This window comes from Ascaphus truei, chromosome 5, assembly GCF_040206685.1.
Source record: "Ascaphus truei isolate aAscTru1 chromosome 5, aAscTru1.hap1, whole genome shotgun sequence".
Classification (NCBI taxonomy): Eukaryota; Metazoa; Chordata; class Amphibia; order Anura; family Ascaphidae; genus Ascaphus; species Ascaphus truei.
Genome location: NC_134487.1, coordinates 193237853 through 193263752, shown reverse-complemented (window position 1 = coordinate 193263752; position 25900 = coordinate 193237853). Strand labels below are relative to the sequence as shown.

The 25900-nt window shown below is 47.6% G+C and overlaps 1 protein-coding gene across 3 annotated transcripts in view; it reads right to left on the bottom strand.

The window, feature by feature from the left end:
• The window catches only part of PKD2L2 (polycystin 2 like 2, transient receptor potential cation channel), a 1160187-nt gene that overhangs the window by 680678 nt on the left and 453609 nt on the right, over positions 1 to 25900 (bottom strand). For all 3 annotated transcript variants that reach the window (XM_075601557.1, XM_075601558.1, XM_075601559.1), the window contains exon 5: positions 2403 to 2653. In XM_075601557.1, the coding sequence (XP_075457672.1) occupies positions 2403 to 2653 (251 nt within the window). The remainder of the gene's footprint in view (positions 1 to 2402; positions 2654 to 25900) is intronic.

Below are 25900 nucleotides of genomic sequence, written 5' to 3'. Positions count from 1 at the left end.
ACCCCGGGGACTCCCGTAGTCCTGCAAAAGGTAAACAAAGAAAAATGTTCTAAGTTTTGCTCCTTTTGCACCTGCCTTTAGCTGGCGCGTTTGTCAGGTGCATTTTTAAAGGCCGAGTCACTTAGCGTATTTGCCAGATCGGGCGCCTTTTGCACGGAGGGCTGAACAAGTGCCTTTTAAGGGCGATAAAGCGCTGTTATCACTGCTTAGTGAATCGCACTGCAGCCTTTATTGGACTTAAAGGGCACTTTGCGCTCTTAAAGCCACTTATCGGAGCTCAGTGAATCGGCCTCATTGAGTTTCTTTGTTTACTAAGAGGCTGAGTGCACGTATCTTAAAGAAATACTTTTGTCTCTCTAGCCAGGATGACCATCGTTACCCGGACTTGGGTACTTGAACCCTTCCCTCCTGCCCAAATGGCTTTCACACCTCCTGCATACTCTGGCTACTTTGAACTCCAATGTCCACTAGACTTACTGGCACCAACTTGGTAGCTCTGACAGTCTAAGTGGGCATCAGTTCTGAAAGTCCCAGCTCATATACAGTGCATAACAGTACATTACAGTATTAAACACAGTGTTAATAAAATATACTTTTTATGCATCCTAAGTATTTGGGTATGGGGAATAGAATAGAAAGATGCACTTTTAATTCGATAAACCCTAATTCCCACACACTATCTAAGGGACTTAGACTGGACTCTAAGAGTCCCCTCACAACCTTATATTTATGGTTGGAGTGCATATGAACCCCAATATAGGTTCTGGGATAACTGAGCATTAACTGGGTATCTCCCTTAACCTTGGTACCCCTCATAGTTACAGGAATACTTTGCATCCCTTTGCCCCATTTACCTTTCTGGGTTGTGTGGAAGCAGGGAATGCTAGCGGTGTGTCACGCAAGCATTTTCAAGGGGAGATATTGCCGGGACAATGTGCCTACATGTATGCGAGAATAAGGCATGATTCTTGGGTACATTTTTAGTCGAAACGACAACTCCAGACCACAACTCCCCAGGCACATTCTGATAAAAATTTCTCAGCAAAACCCACCTTGAAACTCATGCCCTAGCAATCCCTGCTCACTGGCATCCCTGGAAAGGCAAAAACACAAAAAATCTTTATTGATGCAAATTACAAGTTATAAATGTACAGTTGCTGGGCTCATGAGCTGACACTCTTGAACCATAAAACTCGGATCAGAGGTAACCAAAACAGGGCTTGACCTATATTACAAGCCTGGTTACCCCCTCACCATCACAATAAAAATAATAATAATAATAATAATAATAATAATAATAATTAATATTGTGATGATGAGGGGGTAACCAGGCTCTTAATATAGGTCAAGCCCTGTTGGTTACCTCTGATCCGAGTTTTATGGTTCAAGAGTGTCAGCTCATGAGCCCAGCAACTGTACATTTATAACTTGTAATTTGCGACAATAAAGATTTTTTGTGTTTTGCCTTTCCAGGGATGCCAGTGAACAGGGTTGCTATGGCATGAGTTTCAAGGTGGGTTTTGCTGAGAAATTGTTATCAAAATGTGCTTGGGTAGTTGTGGTAGGAGTTGTCGGTTCGACTAAAAAAGTACCCGAGAATCATGCCTTATTCTCGCATACATGTAGGCACATTGTCCCGGCAATATCTCCCCTTGAAAATGCTTGCGTGACTCACCGCTAGGGCGGCTCACTGCTCAATTGCAGCAAATTGGAAGACGATCAAACCATGAAGTAGACAAAAGGTGCTATCCAGAATAAGAGAGGTCAGATCGATGGAGCTTTTATCGGCTCTTTTGAAACACAATGAAGACAAATTCAACAAAGTCTGGGACGGGTGGCCCTACGATTAAAATTCGAGGACGCTGGATAGTGAAGACGTCAAGAGGCATTCTGGCGCTGGTCCTGGGTGGGGCCATCGGCGAAGGGGCCATTGGCGAGGGGGCCCTCCCTCCCCCTTCCTTATCCACCCCTTTCTCCCCCTCTCTCCACTTCCCTTCTTCTCCCTTCTAACCATCTATTTTCCCTTTTGTCCCCCCTTCTTGTCCCCGCTTTCTTTTCTCTCCTTTTATTAATGGGGAAACGAAGGACGAGGACCTCGGATGCCTGCCCTCACGGGTGAGGGGGTGCATGGCCTGAGGACACATCAATTAGTCCAGGGGATGAGAACGAAATGTTTGAACTACTTGAGGTGCATGTAATTCCCATGTAGTAGAAATAGCGGCTATAGACGCTAATTTCTATCTCCCTGAGTATATGCTATATTATGTTGTTTGTTTCTCCCTGTAAAATCGCAATAACATTTTTGGAAAATAATAATATTAATAACAATAACAATAATAACAATAATAACAATAATAATAATAATAATAATAATAATAATAATATAATTATATAGTACTTACTCAGATGCATTTTTTAAACCAAATTCAGCAGTGTCCTCAAATTTGTAGTGGTATGCAGTGAAACAGTCATTAGTAAAGGTCTTAAAAAAGGAATGCACCCTGCATGTGTTTTCACCAACTTTTAGCTGACGAATCTGGGCCACACCTAATAATAAGTTCTCATAGTAGATAAAGCTTCTATCTTGCGATATGGTCTGGTTGTTGTACCACGTATTCCAAAACAGACCTTCAAGAAGGGGTCCTTCTGCAAACTAGAAATATTAGATAATTACATTTCACAGACCAGGTGGTGCTTACTAACAGTAAAGATCACCATAATTTACTACCTCTAAAAAGAAGTCTGATCCTGATTATTAACTTTGTTAAAGTAGGATCTGTGTCAAAATGGATGATACTAATGCATAATCTCAATTTGTTTAATTTATCTTTATATTTTTTAAAAATACAAATGTAAAAACAGAATACTTTTAACTGACCAAAAAGGTTGATAAGTACGAGACTGTAGATGGATTATGTGATTCAGACTCTATTTTGTCTTGCTATACTCCATCTTATAAGGAAGTTGGCAACTATGACATCTGATAAAATTGTAGAATGTGAGAAAAAACAAGTGTCACGGTAGGGATAGACGATATTCATAATAAAGGTGAAGCAAGGCTGGCAGCCCCTAAACATTGAGTGTATTGGGCTGTCTATGTAAGCCCATAGGGCTTGTAAAGTGTTTTAACTGTTGTCACAGGAGACCAGGTTATTCACACCTTTTTACCAGGATCATTCATTGAGCAAAACAAGGTAATTAAGTAAATTGTAATTTATATGGCATACATTCACTTACACACAATGGAACACAAAATACAAACAACAAGACACACTTACTTTGGGGCTGGGATTGAAAACTAGACTTTCCTAGATGCATGGAACTCTATGGGAGAGTTTTACTCTGACCGGGACTTAGCTCGGAATCTCCTGTAACCCAAATATGCATAAAATTCCATACAACACCGCTATGTTCTCTTCTGAGAATTTGGGGCCTCATGCACTAAGCGCCGAAAAGCGTTTTATCGCCATTTTCTCGCCACAAAAAGCCTTAGAGATTCAGTAAGCGCCGATAAGTGTCCAAATCGGCAATTTTTCTTCCCGATAAAAAATTATCGGCAGCCGGGTGCCGATAAGCCACTTATCGGCACTTTTTGAACTCGGCTGAATTCAGGTAGTCCCGATCAGCTTTTCACTGATGATCGGCACTGCCGAAAAGAGAATTTATTCCCAATCCGTCCCGCCAACTCAAATTTGGCGGGTTAGTGGTGTATAAGTATCGGCAAGGGCGACAATTAGAAAAAAATCAGGCCTTTTTCCTGGATGGGATTGATGCCGGAGGTCTTCGGAGCTGATACCCATTAATACCAGCACTGGAGCCCCCCGGCATGCATCCGTGGCAGAAAAAATGCATATAAAGCCCACTTCATTACCTTAGCGGCTAACCGCTGTGGTACTAGAGCAAATCAGAGTTGGGATGTATTTCCCACGCTCTGATTGGCTACTGTACCATGTGAGGCCGGCCATCTTTCTTTTCATGACATCATCTTAGAGGCAGTTGAAGCACAGCCATTCTGATTGGCTGTGCTTTCATTGCCTTTAAATGACGTCATCAATTTTTTTTCTATCGGCCAAAACACATGGTTTTCACGGCCCAATCAGGGCTGTGGGAACCATGACGAAAATGGGACGTCATAGGCTTTTAAAAGCCTATGTCGTCTCATTTTGAAGGCAGACGCAGAGGAGGAAGGACCTCCTACAGAAGAAGAAGGCCAGGGCGTGGCCGAAGAAGACCCCGGAAGAGACCGGAAGAAGATACAAGAAAGAAGAATACAAATGAAGATGGATTACAAATAGAAGACCCGTGGATTGATTTGGCTTTTTATTTTAATGTTTATTATTTTATGGGTTCCTGTGCGTGGATTGGTTCGAGAGTAAGCTGTTCAACGGGAGTCAGTGAGTGGGTCAAGTAATGGTAAGTGAACAAAAGAAATGTATTTTATTTAACTTGTTCATTTTTTTTAACGTTTTTTGCATGTGTATTTTTTTTTTTGGTATATCATTTCTTGCCACTGTATGTATGTATGTATGTCTAGATTGATATATACATACAGGGTAAGAAATGATGTTGTTTTAAAAGCTTGTTTTGCTGTGTTTAAAATGTTTTTGGCTATGCTGCTATGCATAAATGTGTGTGTCATGTATTTTAAAACTAGATAGATGTAATTGTTGCTATTGTATGGTGTACTTTAGGTCAGGATGAGGCTTGCTTTTGTATATTGTATTCTTTTTGGTACTAATATTTTGTCTGAGGATAACTTGTTCTGTTCAAAGATTGAATTAGTTCATTGTTTAATTGTTATGGATGGAATTTAAATTGTTTAGTGATTTAATTAATGAATGCTAATTGATTTATGGTTACTGGATTGGTTTAAATAGTATACTTGTTTGGATGTATTGGTATTTTGTTTGGAATATGTTATTGTTAACATTCATTTGCAGTGTGTACATGGTGCATAGATTGTATGCATCATGTATACAATGTAAATGCAATGTTTTGATTGGCATTTGAGGCTTTTGATTGGCATTTGAGGATTTTGATTGGAAGATGAGTTTGGATTTTTTTAAGGAAATTGATATTATTGTACTGTGTTTGTATGGAGAAGTGGTATTTGTAGTAGAGCATGATTTTGATAACCCTTCTACATTTCTTTGTATATTGGTTCATCATGTGTGTGTGTATATATATATGGTTACATGATGAAGCCACTGTACAAATAAATGGGTGAAGGGTGGGAATCGGGCCAATGTGGCTTAACCCCTTAATTACCTTTGCGGTTATTATCTGATAAGGTGTTTAAGGGGTTAATTGATATCTGAATGTAATTGCAGTGTATTGGCTATGTATTGGCTGTGTATTTTGTGGGCAACGAAAGACAAGGATTTTGCTGGCGACGGGGGCTTCTTATTGAGGAGGTCAGTAGTACTTTATTTATTTTAATATGCTAGTTAATGTGTTTAATAATGGGCAAATAATCTATTATCCCTATCTGGATAATAGTTATTTGGCACATTATTGTACTGTAGGTGTTCGGGTGGGGGGATTGATGTATTGAATGTATAGGTCAGGTTTATTTATTTTACATTCAGAGTTTGTTCCTTTTGGTTCTGCGTGAGACCTCTGGAGACCACCTGCGGTATCCTCGGGTATCTCACGGGTATAAAGCTGCGTGGTCCACGGGGGACACCTGCGGGGAAGAACCGGTGGCCTCAAATCTGTGGGGGCACCGCGGACCCGTAGTGTGCGGGGAAGAACCGGTGGTCCCACATCTGTGGGGGCACCGCAAACCCGTAGTTAATAACTGCTACACTGTATGGTGATTAAGGGGTTAGGGGACATTACATTGGATGTTTTTATTCTTGTTTCTGTTTTGCAGCAGTGGAGGAGGCATGGGCAGGATGAAGATGAGGATGGCCTTCATAGTGGCAGCCGGACAAGGGTGAGTGCAATATGTATTTAATGTATTTATTGTTCTTTATGTATTTTAAATGGACAAATGCATTATTATCTATTTGTGATTAATGTATTATGCCTTAACCCCTTCATTGCCTTAGCGGCTATCCGCTATGGTAATTAAGCAGCCTTAATGTATTTTTAATAATATTGTGCGGGAGCAGGGGGTCCTCTGGCTGAACCGCATTGATTTATGGCTCAGGGACCCCTGCTTCTCGAGTTACAGGCCCCGGTTTGGGGCATCGGTTTCAGTGTCGCCGCCATCTTTATAGTGTCCAAGACGCGACTTGGGCACTATAAAGATGGCGGTGACACTGCCACCGGATGCCCCTTACCGGGGCCTGTAACTCGGGAAGCAAGGGGTCCCTGAGCCAAAAATCACCAGGTGATGTAAGTGCAAGTTAATGCCCCTGTCTGATGTGACAGACTCGGGCAAGAGTGACCTTTGAGAGGTATAAATCCAGAGTGGTAGCTGGGATGGAAAGCGCTACCAACTGTGCAGGTAATGAAGTGTGTAGAAATGGGAAGGTGCCTAAAATTGGCTGCTGAGCCTGATCCCAACTAATATAGCGCTTCCCTGGTTGTTTTCTTTATTGTCCTTATTCAGCAAGGTTTGGGTACCTTGCATTGGAAGCTGCTTATGTGTTTGGATCATTTTGGTTCCGTCTGCCATTTTTTGTGCTATAACCACAATTAACCCCTCTCACTCCTAATGGTTCATGTCACATAACCTATTAATGGTATAAAAGTATATGTATTCACAGGATTTAACTACTCACATCATCAAGGTGTATTTTCGTTTCCATTCAATTTATTATTTAAAAAAAAAAAAAAAAAAAAAATCCCCCCCCCCCCCTTTTTTTTTTTTTTTATTATCACACTTGGATTTATTTAATAATCCATTTTACAGTGAGTGGTTTCAGGAACAGATCACCAGGCGCACAAATTTTTCTTTTGTTTGCTTATTCCACGCGTGGATGCCGATGACTATGATCATATCAAGAGCAAACTGCTAACCCAGTACGCCCTGACCCCAGAAGCATACAGGGGCAAGTTCCAGAAGGGGGGAGTACTCCCCGGGGAGTCATTCAGTGACTATGCCGCCCTAATGGCCTTACACGGGACTCAGTGGGTGGAGGGGAATGGGGTTACAAAAGTCCATACCCTACTGGACTTATTCTTTCAGGAGCAGTTGCTGCAGCAGCTCCCCACGGACGTGTGAGCATGGGTCTTTGACAACAAACCTCAGAACTATTTGTATGAGGAGGCTGAGAAAATGGCTGATGAATATGTGGTCAGCAGGGTTGCAATTGGAGGATCCAGTAGCTCCCAAAAGAATGGCCCGCGTGGCCAAGGGAGAAAAAACTACCCCTCAATGGACACATAAACCTGACGCAGCAGTCAACGCACCCAAGGCTACAGAGTTTAAACATGAGAGACGGTGTTATACCTGCAAGGTTGCTCTTCTCAGGCCAGACTGTCCGAACCGGGACCGGTTCATGGGACTCCATCAGGGGCAGCGATCACTAGCTGCGAGGACCGTCGCCTGTGTGCGACTGGCACACACAGAGGAGCCAACTACAGCCATGGAACGAGCCCACAGAGGGATGACCAGCGGAGGAACTGCACTTGACACCTTGGGACCAGCCGTGGAGAGCGGAGGACATCAGGTTGCTCCAGTCAGGATGCAGCCCAATGATGTCCGGCAGAAGCATCTGCGGAGGGTGATCATCGGAGACCGGCAGGCGGACGTCTTGCTGCACTCCGGTGCCAACGTGACTCTGGTTCGCCCTTTTATGGTTCGGCCAGAGGATTTGCTCCCGGGCACCGGGATGCAAGTGACCATGTCATATGGAGGACCGCGGCCACTCCAGGTTGCCCGGGTCTTTTTGGACTGGGGTGCTGGACATGGCATGAGGGAGGTGGGGGTTTTGCCTGGGTTTGATGCCGAGATCTTGCTTGGTAATGACCTGGGTCATGTTACCTGCGTTTTCACAACTGAGCTGACGCCTGTTGCAGCGATCACCAGGAGCCAGTCAGAAAGGATCACAGCAGAACCAGCCCCTGTCCCCCTGCATTTGGGACCTACAGTTCCAGCAGTCTCCGAGGAAACCAGACAGATAAGGCAGACTAATTCGCCCACTGACATTGACTTGCTGTTCCTTGTCCCCTTTCTCTGTCCCTCTGACTCGGGTATGGCCGGAGGGTGGCCAGAGTTAGGTACCCAGTTTAGGGATGCGGTGCGATCAGACCCTAGCTTAGAGAGCATGAGACTTCGGGCTTCCGAGTCTAAGTCAAGCAATGGGTCTGATTACTTTTTGTGGCACCGCGGGTTCCTGTATAAAGAGCAATGGACAATAGGGTTAGATGAGGTATGAATGGGGAAGAGACAACTAGTGGTACCCGGGAATATAGGCAGCAGTTGTTGCTGGTAGCCCACTCCATTCCACTAGCGGGGCATCAGGGGGTCACTCGGACGTGAGCCCGGCTGTTGGAGCATTACTACTGGCCGGGGGCATTCAGTGAAGCGGCAGAATTCATGCCTGCTAGTGAGTTGGTATGGCGGGTGACCATGTGAAGGCACCCCTGAAACCGTAACCGGTAATAGGGGAACCCTTTAAGCGAGTAGCTATGGACCTCGTGGGACCCCTCATGGTTCCCAGGTGGTAAGGGAAGCGTTACATCCTCACGGTGGTAGACTTTGCCACCCGGTACCCTGAGGTGGTAGCGCTTGCCACTATTGATGCTCGGGCAGTAGGTAAGGCTCTGTTAATCATTTTTTCTAGGGTAGGTTTCCCTAGCGAGATTCAAACCTATCAGGGGTCGCAATTCATGAGTGAATTGCTCCAGTGTCTCTGGGATGTGTGCGGGGTGAAGACCCAGCGCACTTCCCCTTACCACCCCGGATTATGTGAGAGGTTCAATGGGACCCTGAAAAAGATGCTTAAGACATTTATACAGGCAGAGGGAAAAGACTGGGAGATTCACCTGCAGTACTTGCTGTTTGCGAACAGAGAGGTACCGCAAGAATCTACAGGCTTCTCTCCCTTTGAGCTGTTATATGGTCGCAGGGTACGGGGACCTCTGGACCTAAACCGTGAGGGGTGGGAGGGGGAGACTACCAACCCTGATGTTTCAATGCTTCAGAATGTGATAGATCTCAGAGAGCAGCTAGAAATGCTCATGGGTGTGAAGAAAATGGGTGTAATCAGTGCATTATTAACGGCGGTGTGCTCAGCTGGTTACCCCTATTTCGTATTGGGGATGAAGGGGTTAATTTCTCATGCACTGTACATGTCTTATTTTCCCCTCTGTTCCTTGTTGTCCTCATTTAGCAGGATGAGGTTCTTTTTTTCTCCTGTCATTAAAATGCACACAAGAACCAAATGTTTTGAAACCTATGAGCTGGGTCACTTGCCTATGCAAGCTTCAAAGCTAACATGCTGGGCCCATGTCTGTAAGTCTCTCTGGAAGTTGCATATCAAAAGACCCAGAGTCAAGGGGGTGTGAATTGGCAAAATGGTGCTAAATAGGAAATCCTGGTGACCATTTGTGCTAGCTCACCCCCCTGAGTTCCCCCTTCCAGCCTGAGAGGGACCAGGTAAAGAGGGGAGTGCACCTATGCTAAGTAGCCAAGGTAGCATTGTCGCACATGCCCTGTGTGAACAGGAAATCCCTAGTGCCCACTCTCCAAACTGTGGGCAAGTAGGGGATTGGGGAATGATTACTTTCCCACGAGGGGGGTTGGGTGGGTATGTTAGCGACAGGCTTCCAAACCCTATATACATCCCACCCAGGCTATGAACCAATTGTCTTTCGTTTTTCATTCTACCATGTGAGCGGATTTCCAATATGCTTCTAATAGCAGAGAAGAGCAGCAGCACATTCCTGGAATGCAAAGAGTCTTATTACATTGGAAGGAAGGACAAAACTCTGCGTTAGGACACTGTGATTGCTGGGGGTTATCTGATTAACCCCAACAGACCAGAAAAGACTTTGCACATTCACAGAAGGATGGGGCTGGCAATTTATGCCATTGCAAGAGGACTACATTTTAAAGGACAATCTTCTGGTGCTTTGCACCTTTCTGGACATTATCCCCTGTTCCTATACCAGCAAGTGTAATTATTAAGTGTATTCTGCAGTTGTCGTGTGTTTGCCTATCAAGGGAATAAATCTCAGTTTATTTTGCTCAACTTGTTCTGTTCAATTGGGATCCACAAAATATAAATCTGTTAATAAGGGCGTCCATCGTGACAAGCATTTAAAACTGGTGGCAGCGTGTGGGATAGTGATTGAGCCTATATTGCAGTTTCCTGCGGATCTCTGTAATATAGTGAGGACCTTGTAGATTGCAAGCTCCTCATACAAGTGGCAACCTACTGTAGACACACTTCCAAAGAAGCACGAGATATATCACTGGTCTCTGGACCCATACCCAGGTGGGACCATGTGTCTGCGCTCAGGGAGGCTCTGTTCCTGGAACAGAGAGCAAGTCGTGGAGAGATGTGCAGGATATGGCTTAACGACAGATGGTCGTTCCAAGAGTCATTTGGAGGAGGATTTAGAAGATTATGAGTCCAGAGCGGCCCAATTACCTGCAGTTGCAGTGGATGGTACTCAGCCCGGAGTGCAGGAGGTCCCTCTAACTCTGGAGCTGCAAGGACAGGGGGAGGGTTATGCCGACCACCCGGTCGTGGGTGGCTTGGTGCCAGTGGGTGCGAAGGGGTTCGCGGCTGTGGCTGACGGACTGCCAGCCACTGGACTCGGCACGCTGCTCGCCACCTGAGGAGAGGGGATCAGCTACGAGCAGAGGTTAAAGCTCCTCACAATCGCAGTGGGAAAAGGTTCGCCATCCCACCTTGTAAACAAGGAACAAGAGCTTTCCCGGCCAGATCACCACCGTTTTAGCAAGTTCATTGATGGCACGGATGACCTGGACTCATTCCTAAATGATTTTGAGAATCAGTGTGGCCGGTTCCGAATACCAAAAAGGGACTGGGTGGTCAAACTACGACCTCTATTATCCGGCAAAGCCAAAAGAACTGTGCAGGAGCTTCCCGGTGTGGATGCAGATGACTATGGGCATGTGAAGCGTAAGCTGCTGGTCCAGTATGCCCTGACGCCTGAGGGGTATAGGAGCAAGTTCCGGACGGGGGATGTAAAACCTGGGGAATGATTTGCGGATTATGCCAACAGACTGGTCAGGCATGAAACCCAGTGGGTCACAGAGTATGGGGCTACCAAATACCATACCATACTGGACCTGGTGTTCCAGGAGCAGCTGATGCAGCGGTTTCCCCCCGCTGTGCGTGCTTGGATCTTTGACCGCAAGCCTAAGACCTGTGAGGACGCTGCCCGGATGGCCGACCAGAATATGGTCAACAGGATTGCTTTGGATGAGCCAGCAGTTCCCCAAGGAGGGGCCCGAGAAGCCTAGGGAACTAAACCTACCCCTCAATGGACACTGAAAACTGCAACAGCAAGCAAAGCACCAAAGGCTGCAGAATTCAAACATGAGAGGAGGTGTTTTACCTGCAACAAGGCCGGGCACCTTAGACCTGATTGTCCAGATCGGGACCGGTCCACAGGAACCCATCAGGGGCATCGCTCCCAAGCAGCAAAACCAGTTGCCCATGTGCGACTGGCACCATCGGAGGGGACCAGCGTAGCCATGAGGCCAGCCGACAGAGGGATGACCACAGAGGCACCAACTCTTGCCAACTCAGGACCTGCAGTGGACAGCGGAGGGCATCAGGTTGCACCAATCGGGTTGCAACGCAACGATGCCAGGCAGAAGCATCTGCGGAGGGTGACCATTGGAGACAGTCAAGCAGATGGGTTGCTGGACTCCGGTGCCACTGTGACTCTGGTGCACCCTGAGGATATGCTCCCGGGCACCGGGATGCAAGTGACCATGCCAGACAGAGGACGCCGTCTTTTTGGACTGGGGGGTGGGTCGTGGCATGAGGGAGGTGGGGGTATTGCCCGGATTGGATGCTGAGGTGCTCCTTGGCAACGATCTGGGGCACGTTACCTGTGTTTTTACTGCGGAGCTGACACCTACAGCACCGGTTAGAGTGATTACTAGTAGCCAGGCAGCAAAGATTACAGCAGCAGACCCTTTTCCCCTGCATTTGGGACCTACCGTTCCAGCAGTCTCTGAGGAGACCAGACAGGTAAGCAAGACTTCTGATACTGACTTACTGTACCCTGTCCCTGTTCAATGTCCCCCTGACTCAGGTATGACCGGGGTGGCCAGAATTAGGCACTCAGTTTAGGGAAGCGGTGCAATCTGATCCCACCTTGGAGGGCATGAGACTTCAGGCGTCCGAGTCTAAGCCAAGTGAGGGATCTGATATCTACCTGTGGCACCGCGGGCTTTTGTATAGAGAGCAGGGGGCTACAGGGTTAGATAAGGTTTGGACTGGCAAGCGACAGTTAGTGGTACCCAAGGGGTATAGGCAACAGTTATTACGGCTTGCCCACTCCATCCCGCTTGCGGGGCATCAGGGGGTCACACGCACAAGAGCCCGGCTCTTGCAGAGTAACTACTGGCCGGGGGCATCCAGCGAGGTGGCAGATTTCTGCCGCTCCTGTGACGCCTGCCAGCAAGTAGGTAAGGCAGGTTATCGTGTGAAGGCACCCCTGAGACCATTATCGGTGATCGGGGAACCCTTTCAGCAGGTAGCAATGGACCTTGTGGGGTCCCTTATGATTCCTAGCTGGACAGGGAAGTGCTACATCCTCACGGTGGTGGATTTTGCCACCCGGTACCCTGAGGCTGTAGCGCTGGCTACTATAGATGCTAAGGCAGTGGCTAAGGCTTTGCTCACCATTTTCACTAGGGTAGGATTCCCTAGCGAGGTCCTAACCGATCAAGGGTCGCAATTCATGAGTGAATTGCTACAGTGTCTCTGGGATGAGTGCGGGGTGAAGCACCAGCGCACGATCACTTACCATCCCCAAACCAACAGACTATGTGAGAGGTTCAATGGTACCGTGAAGCAGATGCTTAGGACATTTATAGAGGCAGAGGGGAAAGACTGGGAGATTCACCTGCAGCACTTGCTGTTTGCATATCGAGAGGTACCGCAAGAATCTACAGGCTTTTCTCCCTTTGAGCTGCTATATGGTCGGAAGGTACTGTACGTGGACCTCTGGACCTATTCCGTGAGGGATGGGAAGGGGAAGCTACCAATATTGATGCTTCTGTGCTTCAGTATGTGGTAGATCTTAGAGACCGGTTATAGATGCTCATGGGGTTGACATAGGACAACCTTAAGGCAGCTCAGACCAAGCAGAAGACATGGTATGACCAGAATGCCCGTAGCAGAGAGTTCATCCCAGGATAGCAGGTACTTGTTCTTAAACCCACTCGGGAGAACAAATTAATGGCTGCCTGGTCGGTACCGTATCCGGAACTACGAAAGATGAACGAGTGCAACTATGTTGTACAGGTAGATGCTGAGACAGGGAGGACCAAAGTCTATCACATCAATAAGCTCAAGGAGTATGTAGCACCGAGTGTGGCATCGGTGCTGGCCATTTGCAGCCCACCGATGGGGGATCCGGTGAGCAATGCTCTGCCAGATCTCCTAGGGGAGGCTAGGCAGGAGGGTACTGTAGAGCAGGTGGAGATAGGGTCTCAGCTGAGTGTCAGGCAGAGAGCAGATGCCATGGCTATGCTAGAGCAGTATAGGGCTCTGTTCACAGACAAGCCAGGGAGGACACACATTACTGAGCACCCAGTGCTTACAGGGGATCTGAGACCTCTGCATAAGCACGCTTATAGAGTGTCAGCAGAGGTGAAGGGCAGTATAGAGAGGGAAGTGGAGGAGGTGCTGGCCCTAGGGGTAATTGTACCATCCCAGAGCCCTTGGGCTTGTCCGGTAGTCCTAGTGCTGTGACAGAAACCAGGGGATGGTAATAAATTCCATATATAGGGCTCCCAGGATACTGAACAGTTTCTATCCTGTCTGGCCTGGGAGTGCAGCCTTATAATACATGCACTCCATCCCACAGTTTTGGGCAAGCGCTGGAACTGAGGGATTTCTGTCACCTGTCATGCTAATTAGAAATCAGGTATGTAAGACTGATTTCCTGTTTGCTCTTGTCTCTTCTCCAGAGCCTGGAAGGCTGCTGAACACAGTGGGGAGAAGCCCCTTCCCCACACAGGTTCAATTGTTCTATTCATTTGGCTAACTCTGCAAAAGTACCTTGTTTTGTTGTTGGAAAGTGGAAAAGCCACTTCCACCCTGAGTTAGGGAAATCTAAGTTAAGTTATCGCTCAGGTGAGCAGTTTTTGTTTTGATGTGTTTTGTTGTATGCACTGTGGCAGTCTCAGTGCCTGGGACTGAATAAACCAGGCACAGCCTGTTTAAAGGAACAGTACGTGACGCCTCCTCATTTAACCTACCCCAAAAGACCGTGTTCTAACCGTCCCGGACAAACGGCGGAGCCCCGGAGTAAGCTGTTTGTCACATATGGTGGAGAATGCAGGCAGAACACTAAAAGGTCTGGGGGTTAAAGAACTTTAAAAAAAAAAAAAAAAAAAAAAAAAAGTTTTTTTTCTCTCTCTCCAAACAAGATGGAAGACGTGGTGAGTGCGCTGGTACGCAATGTCGCTGTCCAGAAAGACGCGAATGAAGCCCAGCAACAGGCGAGTGAAATCCTGCAACAGGCGAATGCAAACCAGCAAGAGACAAACCGCTTGCTGAGAGAGGAGCAACAGCGGTTCACTCAGGGCTTACAGCAGGAACTCGAGATCCTGAGGGGGACTATCAGTAACCTTCCACTGGCAGCGGCAGCCCCAGTTCCGAAAATGACCAGGGCAAGCCACTACCTTCAGAAGATGGGACCCTCGGATGATGTGGAAGCCTATCTTCTCACGTTTGAACGCACGGCACAGAGAGAGGGATGGCCAGAAGCTGAGTGGGCTGGTCTAATCGCACCCTTCCTAAGCGGCGAACCCCAGAAGGCTTACTTTGATCTAGAGCCAGCCGAAGCTAACGTCTATGCAAAATTGAAGTTCGAGATCCTCGCCCGCCTCGGCGTAACCACGGCTGTTCGCGCCCAAAGGTTTCACGCATGGTCCTTCACGATGGATAAAGCCACCCGAAGCCAGATGTATGACCTCATCCACCTCGCCCGGAAGTGGCTACAACCCGAGATCAACTCAGCAAGCCACATCGTGGAACGGTTGGTCATGGACCAGTTCTTGAGGAAACTTCCCTCTGCCTTACGCCATTGGGTCAGTCGGAGTGACCCCCACAATGCGGATGAGCTTGTGGCCCTCGTAGAAAGGTACAATGCAGCAGGAGAGCACCCGCAACCCACAGTCGTGGAGCAACCCCACTACCCGAGGTTCCAGGACTCTTCCAGAGACGGTAAAAGGGTACCGGGGTTAAGGGGAGCTGAAGAGCGGCGACCACCTTCACGCAGCACCAGCAACAGTGGTTCGCACACTAAGGGCAATAGCCAACATGGGGAGCTGGGAAAAGGCTCTAAGTGGGACACAGACTATGTACCTAAATGTGTAAATTGTCATGAGAGGGGCCACACAGCAAAAATCTGCCCACTAAATGATGAGCCCATGCAATGCAACAGCGTGGAACCTTATTCGCTGTTGTCCCAATGTATGCGCCCTAGCCCAGAGGACCCCTTGAATAACCATCTGTGGGCATTTGTAAAGGTTAATGGTAGGAGGGTTCGGGCACTTCTGGACTCTGGGAGCATGGTCACACTAGTGTCCGAATACCTCTTGCCCATTAAGAAGAAACAGGGAAACAGTTCACAAAGAATGGCAATTTGTTGTATACATGGGGATAATCATGAATATTCCACTGTTGATGTTTTTTTTGAAACAGAGTTTGGTTCTTTAGATTTCAAGGTGGGTATTGTACCCAAACTGGCACATGATGTGTTAATAGGGACCGACTTTCCCCATTTTCTAAAAATGTGGTCCCCCGCTCAGAATAGCGCCCAGAGTTCAATAGCGGACCATAACGAAGTATTAGAAGAAATAAATCCTTTCCCGTTTTCAGAAATGGAGGTTGACGAGGGCCCAAATAAGAAGGGGGAAAAGGAGGAGTGCTGTAAAATTCCCTTCCCCATCACTACTTTGGTAGGGAATACCCCAAATCAGGATGTTGATCAGACACTTACCCCAGAACCGGATAAGACCCTCGCTGACCTAGAGGTCAGTCCTGGGAGTTTTAAGAAGGCCCAGTGGGAGGACCCCACATTAGAGGTAGCAAGGGGAAATATACGGGACCTGAATAGTACTCTTGGCCAACCAGATAGGTCGCTTGCTTACCCCTACTTCGAGGTAGAGAACGACCTAGTATATCGGGTTGATAAAAGAAAATCAGTTACAACTAAACAATTGTTGGTACCACGGACATTCCGTAATGTAGTGTTACACCTCGCACATAGTCATCCATTGGGGGGACACCTAGGAGTGGAAAAGACAAAAGAAAAGGTTCTCCGAAGCTTCTATTGGCCTGGGGTTCTGGCAGAAATTACGAATTATTGTTCCTCATGCCCAGCATGTCAGATCACCGCCCCGTTCAAGGCGTACCGCAGCCCATTGGTACTCCTTCCCATAATAGAGGTACCATTTGACCGGATTGCTATGGATCTAGTAGGACCCCTAATAAAGTCTGCTAGGGGACATCAGCATATATTGGTAATATTAGATTATGCCACCCGATATCCGGAGGCAGTTCCCCTACGTAGCACCTCTGCCAAAAACATAGCAAAAGAGTTAGTAGTTCTGTTTTCCCGGGTTGGAATTCCTAAAGAGATTCTATCTGACCAGGGAACACCGTTTATGTCCCAAGTAACAAAAGAGTTATGTAAACTCCTAAAAATCAAGCATCTCAGAACCTCAGTCTATCATCCACAAACAGATGGTTTAGTGGAAAGGTTCAATAAAACCTTAAAGAGCATGTTACGGCGGGCGGTCGATAAAGATGGGAAAAATTGGGATTGTTTGTTACCGTACCTGTTATTTGCCATTAGGGAAGTTCCCCAATCATCCACAGGCTTCTCCCCGTTTGAACTATTGTATGGCCGACACCCAAGGGGCTTACTGGATATAGCCAAAGAGACTTGGGAACACGAGGTTACCCCTTACAGAAGTGTAATAGAGCATGTTGCCCAGATGCAGGACCGCATTGCTGCAGTCCTACCCATAGTGAGGGAACACATGGAGAAAGCGCAAGAAGCACAGAGGAATACGTATAATAAGGGTGCTAGGGTCAGAATTTTTTTTCCAGGTGATAGGGTACTAGTTCTGGTTCCCACCGTGGAAAGTAAATTCCTTGCTAAATGGCATGGGCCATATGAGGTCTTGGAAAGAGTGGGAGAAGTAAATTATAAGGTAAGACAGCCAGGTAGGAGGAAACCTGAGCAAATTTACCATATAAACCTACTCAAGCCCTGGAAAGATAGAGAAGTCTTGTCAACCCTAGTAACCCCAGGTCCGTCAGAGAGTCAAGAAACTGACCCAGAGGTTAGCATAGCTGAAACCCTGTCCGTTCATCAGAAACAAGAGGTTCAGAATTTAGTGAGCAGAAACAAAGAAATCTTCTCTACACAGCCAGGTAGAACTAGCGTAATTGAACATGACCTAGTCTCTGAACCGTTGGTCCGAGTTAACCTTAAACCGTACCGAATCCCAGAGGCCAAAAGAGAGGCTATAAGTTTAGAGGTTAAAAAAATGCTAAAACTAGGCGTAATTGAGGAATCCCAAAGTGGGTGGAACAGCCCTATAGTCTTAGTCCCAAAGCCAGATGGTACAACAAGGTTTTGTAATGACTACCGGAAACTAAACGCGGTGTCAAAATTTGATACTTACCCTATGCCCAGGGTAGATGAACTTGTAGAGAGACTGGGCAAAGCCCAATATCTCACAACCCTAGACCTAACAAAAGGGTACTGGCAGGTTCCCCTCACAGAAAGGGCAAAAGAAAAGACAGCCTTCTCAACCCCAGACGGCCTCTTTCAGTATAGGGTGCTGCCTTTTGGCTTACATGGAGCTCCCGCCACATTCCAAAGAATGATGGATAAAATTTTAAAACCACATGCTCGGTATGCTGCTGCCTACCTGGATGATGTGGTAATCCATAGTGAAGATTGGCAATCCCACCTTCCAAAGGTCCAAGCTGTGCTCGACGCAGTTCGGTCTGCTGGACTAACTGCTAACCCCGCTAAATGCAAATTGGTCTGGAGGAGGCCAAGTATCTGGGGTATTCTATTGGCAGAGGTTTACTCAAACCCCAAACACTCAAAGTGGAGGCGATACAAGGTTGGCCAAGGCCAGTTACAAAAAAACAAGTAAGGACCTTTTTGGGGTTAATTGGGTACTATAGAAGGTTTATTCCCAATTTTGCAACTAAGGCAACCCCACTAACCGACCTCACAAAAGCAAGAGGACCACTTATGGTAAAGTGGTCCCCCGAAACCGAACAGGCCTTTAGAAGCCTGAAAGAAGCTCTCTGTGCCCAACCAGTGTTGGTCACACCTGACTTCTCCAAAGAGTTCGTAGTCCAAACCGACGCATCTGAGGTAGAGCTGGGGGCGGTACTCTCCCAGGAGTCTCAAGGTGAGGAACACCCCATCCTTTATTTAAGTAGGAAACTAAATCCCCAGGAGAAAAATTACTCCATAGTAGAGAAAGAGTGTCTCGCAATAAAGTGGGCTGTAGAGACGCTCAAATACTACCTGTTGGGGAGAAAATTCCGGTTGGTCACAGATCATGCACCCCTTACCTGGATGTGTCAAAACAGGGAAAAGAATGCTAGAGTGACCAGGTGGTTCCTAAGCCTACAACCCTTTAAATTTTCTGTGGAACACAGGTCAGGGCACAAACATGGCAATGCTGACGGGTTGTCAAGGATGCACTCCCTAATATCCATGGTCGCTCATCCCTCAGGGTCTGAGCTGGGGGGGAGGATATGTGACAGAAACCAGGGGATGGTAATAAATTCCATATATAGGGCTCCCAGGATACTGAACAGTTTCTATCCTGTCTGGCCTGGGAGTGCAGCCTTATAATACATGCACTCCATCCCACAGTTTTGGGCAAGCGCTGGAACTGAGGGATTTCTGTCACCTGTCATGCTAATTAGAAATCAGGTATGTAAGACTGATTTCCTGTTTGCTCTTGTCTCTTCTCCAGAGCCTGGAAGGCTGCTGAACACAGTGGGGAGAAGCCCCTTCCCCACACAGGTTCAATTGTTCTATTCATTTGGCTAACTCTGCAAAAGTACCTTGTTTTGTTGTTGGAAAGTGGAAAAGCCACTTCCACCCTGAGTTAGGGAAATCTAAGTTAAGTTATCGCTCAGGTGAGCAGTTTTTGTTTTGATGTGTTTTGTTGTATGCACTGTGGCAGTCTCAGTGCCTGGGACTGAATAAACCAGGCACAGCCTGTTTAAAGGAACAGTACGTGACGCCTCCTCATTTAACCTACCCCAAAAGACCGTGTTCTAACCGTCCCGGACAAACGGCGGAGCCCCGGAGTAAGCTGTTTGTCACAGTGCCTAAGAAGGATGGAACCACCCGGTTCTGTGTGGACTACCGGCAGCTCAATGCAGGGACAGTTTCAGATGCCTACCCCATGCCCCGCATGGATGAGTTGCTGGATGAACTCGCGGGGGCAAGGTATCTGACCATCATGGATCTCAGTAAAGGGTACTGGCAGATCCCCTTGACCCAGGAGGTTAGTGAGAAGTCGGCTTTCATCACCCCAAGTGGCCTCTATGAGTTCTTAGTGATGCCATTTGGGATGAAGAATGCACGGGCTACCTTCCAACGACTGGTCAATCGTTTGCTAGAGGGTATGCAAGGATTTACAAGGGTTAATCTGGATGATATTGCTGTGTTCAGTAACTCCTGGGAATCAAACTTAATTCCTGTAGCTGCGGTGCTAGCCAGGATTAGGGAGGCAGGTCTCACCTTAAAACCCACCAAGTGCTTAGTAGGGATGGCTGAAGTCTTATACCTAGGGCATAGGGTGGGTGGGGGGCACCTTAAGCCAGAACCAGCTAAGGTAGAGGCAGTAGTGCAGTGGCCCACTCCCAAAACTAAGAAGCCAGTCATGGCTTTCCTAGGCATGGCAGGCTACTATAGGAAGTTTGTTCCCCAGTATAGTGCCATTGCTAAACCCCTGACTGACTTGACCCAGAAGCGACTGTCTGTGCTGGTAGTCTGGTCTCCAGCCTGTGAAGCTGCATTTCAGGCTTTGAAGACTGCACTGGCTAGTGCACCCATTCTGACTGCTCCAGATTATTCCAAGAAGTTTCTGGTGCAGACTGATGCTTCAGACTTTGGCATTGGGGCTGTGCTCAGCCAGATGGGGGAGGGGGACAGTGAACAGTGGTTTACCTGAGCTCCAAGTTGCTGCCCAGACAAGTGGCCTATACCACTATTGAGAAGGAGTGTCTGGCCATAGTATGGGCTCTCAAGAAGTTACAGCCTTATCTTTATGGCAGACACTTCATTGTTATCACGGACCATAACCCCCTAAATTGGTTACAGAGGGTGTCGGGAGAGAATGCCATGCTCTTGCGCTGGACCCTGGCCCTGCAAGAATGTGACTTCACCATTCAGCACAAGAAAGGCAGTGAGCATGGGAATGCTGATGGCATCTCCCAACAGGACAATCCCCAAGACCTAATGACTTCAAAACCCCTCAGGTCAGCCCAACCACAAGAGGAGGTGGCCAGGGCAAACCTTGGGCTTTGAGTGGGGCAGGTGTGAAGAAAGTGGGCGTTATCAGCACATTAATAAAGGCAGTGTGCTCAGCTGGTTACCCCCTATTTCGTATTGGGGATGAAGGGGTTAATTTTTCGTGCACTGTACATGTCTTATTTACCCCTCTGTTCCTTGTTGTCCCCATTTAGCAGGATGAGGTTTTTTTTTCTCCTGTCATTAAAATGCACACAAGAACCAAATGTTTTGACACCTATGAGCTGGGTCACTTGCCTATGCAAGCTTCAAAGCTAACATGCTGGGCCCACACCTGTAAGTCTCTCTGGAAGTTGCATATCAAAAGACCCAGAGTCAGGGGGGTGTGAATTGGCCAGATGGATGCTAAATAGGAAATCCTGTTGACCATTTGTGCTAGCTCACCCCCCTGAGTTCCCCATTTCAGCCTGAGAGGGGCCAGGTAAAGAGGGGAGTGCACCTATACTAAGTATCCAAGGTAGCATTGTCGCACATGCCCTGTGTGAACAGAAAAATCCCTAGTGCCCACTCTCCAAACTGTGGGCAAGTAGGGGATTGGGGAATGATACTTTCCCACGAGGGGGATTGGGTGGGTATGTTGGCGATAGGCTTCCAAACCCTATATACATCCCACCCAGGCTATCCCCATTATCTTTCATTTTTCATTCTACCATGTGAGCGGATTTCCAACATGCTTCTAATAGCAGAGAAGAGCAGCAGCACATTCCTGGAACGCAAAGAGTCTTATTACATTGGAAGGAAGGACAAAACTCTGCGTTAGGACACTGTGATTGCTGGGGGTTATCTGATTAACCCCAACGGACCAGAAAAGACTTTGCACATTCACAGAAGGATTGGGCTGGCAATTCATGCCCTTGCAAAAGGACTACATTTTAAAAGACAATCTTCTTGTGCTTTGCACCTTTCTGGACATTATCCCCTGTTCCTATACCAGTAAGTGTAAATATGACGTGTATTCTGCAGTTATCGTGTGTTTGCCTATCAAGGGAATAAATCTCAGTTTATTTTGCTCAACTTATTCTGCTCAATTGGGATCCACAAAATATAAATTTGTTAATAAGTGCGTCCATCGTGACAATGGGGTTGACACAGGACAACCTTAGGGCTGCTCAGACCAATCAAAAGACTTGGTATAATCAAAATGCCCGTAGGAGAGAATTCATCCCAGGTCAGCATGTGCTTGTTCTCAAGCCCATTCGGGAGAACAAATTGATGGTTGCCTGGTCGGGATAGTATCCGGTACTACGAAAGATGAACGAGTGCAACTATATTGTACAGGTAGATGCTGAGACAAGAATAAATAAGACCTATCACATAAATATGCTTAAGTAGCACATACTGTGGCAACACAGCTTAGCCTACAGCGGCCGCCACCGCAAACCGCGTGAAGACGCGGGTTTTTTTTTTTACGCAGCGTGCCGCGCATCACTGATGCGCGGTCACGCTGCAAAGGGTGCGTGCGCGTATGGCGCGCGGGCCCAGGCCTCCCCGAAGGTAGAGCGGGGTGGGGGGGGGGGGGGGTGGTAACAGAGAGGGGGATCCGGGGGACCCGGGGGACCCGGAGACGAAGAGGGAGAGGACGCGAGGGGGAGAGGACGTCAGGAGGAGCTCCGGCTGGCGCGTGGCCAAGTTCGGCGCCAGCCGGGAAGCAGCTGCGGGAAACCGGGTGAGTGCTAGACTCAGCCCTGCCGCTACTGTAGCACAAAGTGTGGCATCAGTGCTGGCCATTTGCAGCCCACCGATGGGGGATCCGGCGAGCAATGCTCTGCCTGATGTCCTGGGGGAGGCTTGGCAGGTGGGTACCGTAGAGCAGGTTGAGGTAGGGTCTCAGCTGAGTGTCAGACAGAGGGCAGAGGCCAGGGCTATACTAGAGAAGTATAGGGCTCTGTTCTCAGACAAGTCTGTGAAGACACACATTGCAGATCACCCAGTGCTTACAGGGAATCTGAGACCTCTGCATAAGCATGCCTATAGAGTGTCAGCAGAGATTAAGGGCAGCATAGAGAGGGAGGTAGAAGAGATGCTGGCCTTAGGGGTAATTGAACCATCCAAGAGCCCTTGGGCATGTCCGGAAGTCCTGGCACCTAAGAAGGATGGGACCACCCGGTTCTGTTTGGACTACCGACAGCTCAATGTGGGCACGGTGTCAGATGCCTACCCCATGCCCCACATGGATGAGTTGTTAGATGAACTCACGGGGCAAGGTATCTGATGACTATGGATCTCAGTAAAGGTTAATGGCAGATCCTTTTGACCCAGGAGGCTAGAGAGATGTCAGCATTTATTACCCCAAGTGGCCTCTATGAATTTCTAGTGATGCCCTTCGGGATGAAAAATGCACCGACTACCTTTCAAATCCTGGTCAATTGCTTGCGGGAGGGTATGCAATTGTTTGCAAGGGCATACCTGGACGACTTTGTTGTCTTTTGTAACTCATGGGACTCACACTTAGTGCATGTAGCTGTGGTGCTAGCCAGGATTAGGGAAGCGGGACTCATGTTGAAACCCACCAAGTGCTTACTAGGGATGGCAGAAGTACTGTACCTGGGGCACAGGGTGGGTGGCAGGCATCTTAAGCCAGAATCAGCTAAGGTGGAAGCTATAGTGAAGTGGCCCGTTCCCAAAACCAAGAAACAAGCCATGGCTTCCTTAGGCACCGCAGGCTACTACAGAAAGTTTGTCCCTCAATATAGCGCCATTGCCAAACCTCTGAACTGACTTGACCCAGATGCGACAGTCTGTGCTGGTAGTCTGGTCTCCTGCCTGTGAGGTCTTCTTTCAGGCATTAAAGACTGCACTAGCCAGTGCTCCCATTTTGGCTGCCCCAGACTATGCAAAGAAGTTCTTGGTGCAGACTGATGCCTCGGACTATGGCATTGGGGCTGTACTCAGCCAAGTGGGGGAGGAGGGCAGTGAACAACCAGTGGTATATCTGAGCCACAAGCTGCTGCCCAGAGGTGGCATTTGCCACCTTTAAAAAGAGTGTCTGGCCATAGTATGGGCTCTAAAGAAATTACAGCCCTATTGATATGGCAGACCATTCACTGTAATAACCGACCACAATCCTTTTAGTTGGTTACAGAGGGTGTCGGGGGAAAATGCTAAACTTTTGCGCTGAAGTCTTGCCGTACAGGAGTTTGACTTTTCCATCCAGCACAAGAAGGGAAGTGAGCATGGCAATGCGGATGGCCTTTCCCGCCAGGACAACCCTCAGGCATTCTAACTTCAAGAGCTGCTGGGGCAGCCCAACCACCGGACGAGGTGGTAAGGGCAGCCCCTCTGCTTTGAGTGGGGGAGGTGTGGCGAGCAGTGAGGTGATCAGGCCTCAATAAAGGTGTTATACCCGGCTGGTCATCCTCCCTTCACATTGAGAATGAAGGGGTTAAACTTGTTTGCCATGCATTACTGTGTTTGCCCTGTCCCAGCCATTTTTACCCCCCATTTGCAGGCCATTCCCTGCCTGCTGTGTTAAAAGACAAAATGCATTGCCTGTTGTACACTTTCACAAACACACAATGGCGTAGGATTGCCCAACGCTAATGCTGATTGAAGAAGCATGGCAAAAGTTTAAAGGGCCATCTGTGAGATGGGTATCCATTACTTGCAGTTAGAATCTGAAGTGGTTTACCAATAAAATGTATCCGTCCCTTGCTAACTTTGTAAATTGAAAGGCGGAAAGTCAATTGACGTGAGAATTGCGGGAACTTCGCTTCCCGAGGCCCGGCATTTTAATTACAAAGGCTAACTCGGGAACGGAAGCACCCAGCAACCTGATTTTTGGGGTGCAAGTACAGTTTAACCCTACATGCACTTACATTTATAAATTACAGTTGTAGCACAAGCAGAACATGATGTTTTAATAAAGTGTGTAAAAACTGCAGATTTAAAATGTAAGGCAGGATGTAAGCCCGGGAAAGAATTCCTCGGACATACAGAGATGAGATGGGTGAATGAGCTAGGGGTATTTTCATGCCTGCACTTGAAAGGGATCCCACTCATTTAGCGCCCCTCAGTCTAAAGAAGTGTCAGGGATGAAAAGACCCAGAGACCATAATGTATACACAGCCGGCATTCTGATGTATAACAGATGCCGGGCCATTGACACCTCTGGGCCAAATTCCAGACTCAGAGGTGCCAATGTAGGGGTGTAGCCCATGTATGCTAAGTGGCATGGGTGTCTAACTGACCAATGGGCTTTGCACACTGGAAAGCCTTTTTGCCCAGTCTTATGAACTGTGGGCAACATGGCAATTGGTGGGTTAAATTGTTCCCACGGGGGGATTGGGTCCACATGTTAAAGATAGCCTTGGCCAGTCTATAACTGTGGCTCCTAAGGTATCCCCAAGGTGATTCGTGATTTTCGATCCATGATGTAAAGACGCAAGACTTTGTTCCAGCACAGCGGCAACCGGTCCCAGAGAGAAGGGGTTAATAACAACGTAACTAAGGATTTGCCCCAAACTTTGGAATTCGTTAGCCCTGGTGACTCTCGAACGAATTCTAACGAATCTCAACTAAATTCTTTGAGGTGGCTTAGATATTAGATCGGCAAGTTGCAATCTGACCACGGGACCTTTAAATCAAGACTGCATTTCTTGCGCTTACAGGCAAAGGACAATTTATTTTGTTACCTTATCCCAGTAAGTGTTGTTTTAAGTGTATTCTGCAGATGTTGTGTGTTTGTCTATCAAGGAAATAAATCACAATTTATTTTGCAACTTGCTCTGTTCAATCGAGTGCCCAGAAATATAAATGTGTTGGTAAAGTTGATCGTCACACCACCCCCAAACCAACGGGCTATGTGAGAGATTCAATGGTACCCTGAAGCAGATGCTGCGAACCTTTATAGAGGCAGAGGGCAAAGACTGGGAGATTCACCAGCAGCACTTGCTGTTTGCATACTGAGAGGTACCGCAAAATGTACCAGTTTATCTCCCTTTGAATAGCTATATGGTCGCAGGATACGGGGACCTCTGGACTTATTTCTTGAGGGATTAGAAGGGGAGACTGCCTGGTCGGGACCGTACCCGGTACTCCGAAAGAAGAATGAGTGCAACTACGTTGTACAGGTAGATGCTGAGGCAGAGAGGAGTATGGCCTATCACATAAATTTGCTCAAGGAGTACGTGGCACCAAGTGTGGCATCGGTGCTGGCCATTTGTAGCCCACGATGGGGGATCAGGCAAGTAATGCT